We start from the raw sequence: 2,079 nt of genomic DNA on the forward strand, positions 1-2,079 counted from the left end.
TCCTCTCAGGGCCTCAGAGCCTTCTTGATGAGCAGTGGACATGGTGGGTTTCACCTGTGGGCAGAGCTTGTGTCACAACCTAAGCACTGGGTGCCTCGGGGCAAGTTTTTTTTTTTTTTTATGGGTCACTGAGGCTTTTATTCTGCATGTAGAACCGCTGGGGCAGGGGTCTTTCCTGTGGCCATCCTAGAGATTACACTGGGCTCCAGACACTAGCTTGGAAGTGAGGTGACAATGATTCGGACCAGTCACATGATTACAAAGCTGGGGTTTCCAGCAGGGCTCCAGGTGGTCAGGCAGACTGAAGAAATCTAAGGAAGCAGTGGCATGGGAGGGGCAAGCACTGGGCCGGCCTAGAGCCACCTTGATGACATCAGGGAAGGGGTCTAAGCAGCTGGTGGCTCCAGGGATCTGCATACACTTTACTTGGCCAGGGGGTTACTGAAGCACCTGCCAGCAAACTTGGCCTTGATGCCCAGCTCTTCCTCGATTCTAAGAATCTGGTTGTACTTGGCCAGGCGCTAGGATCAGCAAGGAGCACCAGTCTTGATCTGCCCAGTGCAGAGCCCCACTACCAGGTCAGCGATGAAAGTATCCTCGGTCTCCCCAGAGCGATGGGACACCATGACGCCCCAACCATTGGACTGGGCCAGCTTACACGCCTGCAGAGACTCGGTCACAGAGCCAATCTGGTTCACTTTGAACAGGAGGCAGTTGCAAGACTTCTCACTGACAGCCTTGGCAATCCTCTTAGGGTTGGTCACTGTGAGATCGTCCCCAACCACCTGGATACCTGAGCTAGCTGTGAACTTCTTCCAGGCTTCCCAGTCCTCCTGGTCAAAGGGGTCCTCGATGGACATCACTGGATACTCCCGGATGAAGGACTTGTACAGGTCAGCCAGCTGGTCAGGGGTGATGTACCTGCTGGCGGCATCAGGAGACTTGAAGTCCAGATCATACTTCCCGGACCTGAAGAACTCAGAGGCAGCCATGTCCATGCCGATGACAACCTGTTCAGTGTAGCCAGCCTTTCCAATTGCGTTCTTCAGCAGCTCCAGAGCTTCTTTGTTCTCCAGGATGTTAGGCGCAAACCCGCCCTCATCACCCACATTGGTGGCATCCTTCCCATATTTCTCCTTGATGACATTCTTCAGGTTGTGATAAACCTCTGCCCCAATGGGCATGGCTTCGCGGAAACTGGACGCCCCCACAGGGAGGATCATGAACTCCTGCATGGCCAGCTTGTTGCCAGCGTGAGACCCGCCGTTGATCACATTGAAAGCTGGGACTGGCAGGATGACTTCAGCGTTGCCAGCCAAGTCAGCAATGTGGCAGTAGAGGGGCACCCCCTTTTCTGCAGCACCAGCTTTGCAGACAGCCAGGGACACTCCCAGGATGGCATTGGCACCGAATTTGGATTTATTCTCGGTGCTGTCCATCTCGATCATCAGCTTGTCGATCTTCTCCTGCTCCACCACATTCAGTTTCTTGCTAACCAGAGCAGGTGCGATAGTTTTATTGATGTGCTCAACAGCCTTTGAGACACCCTTCCCCAAGTAGCGGGTCTTATCATTGTCACGGAGTTCCAGGGCCTCATAGATGCCAGTGGAGGCACAGCTGGGCACGGCAGCCCGGAAGAGACCTTTTGAGGTGTAGAGATCAACCTCAACAGTGGGATTCCCACGGGAGTCAAAGATCTCTCGGGCGTGGACCTTGAGAATAGACATGGCTTGTTTCTGGCAGTCGGCGTGGTGCAGAGGAAGAGCACAGAGGTTCCTGCACACACCCTGGAGAGCGTTCAGGAGAGATGTGCGCATGACCTGGGAGCCGAGCTGCTAGGGGCAAGTTTTATGTGTGATGTATGACACTGTGCGTATACGGGCTGTAGTAGTAACCACAGTGCCTCAGGTTGGCACAAATTCCCTCCACTGTTGACTGCTTCCAGGTCTCTTCATAGCAGGGTCCCCAGAGGTGACATTGATACAAGATGTCCTCAGCTCTCTACTCTGGTAGGGTAGGCTTGAGTGGGCACAGCTAGTGAGTTCACATTCTTGTTGTGACATGTGTCTTTTTGTGTGA

At 53.8% G+C, this 2,079-nt stretch overlaps 1 protein-coding gene across 1 annotated transcript; it reads right to left on the minus strand.

Annotated features, from left to right (window-relative positions):
- Positions 1–440: 440 nt before the first annotated feature.
- Positions 441–1,770, minus strand: LOC126495171 (alpha-enolase-like). The gene has a single exon (XM_050132754.1). It carries the CDS (start codon positions 1,725–1,727, stop codon positions 528–530), a length of 1,200 nt encoding a protein of 399 aa, XP_049988711.1. The 5' UTR covers positions 1,728–1,770; the 3' UTR covers positions 441–527.
- Positions 1,771–2,079: the final 309 nt, after the last annotated feature.

Source organism: Alexandromys fortis, unplaced genomic scaffold (assembly GCF_014885135.2).
Source record: "Alexandromys fortis isolate MF-2015 unplaced genomic scaffold, M_Fortis_MF-2015_v1.1 scaffold_400, whole genome shotgun sequence".
NCBI classification, from domain to species: domain Eukaryota; kingdom Metazoa; phylum Chordata; class Mammalia; order Rodentia; family Cricetidae; genus Alexandromys; species Alexandromys fortis.

Excerpts from the sequence above, each read along its gene's own strand:
- LOC126495171 (XM_050132754.1), bottom strand. The coding sequence starts at position 1,727 with ATGTCTATTCTCAAGGTCCACGCCCGAGAGATCTTTGACTCCCGTGGG.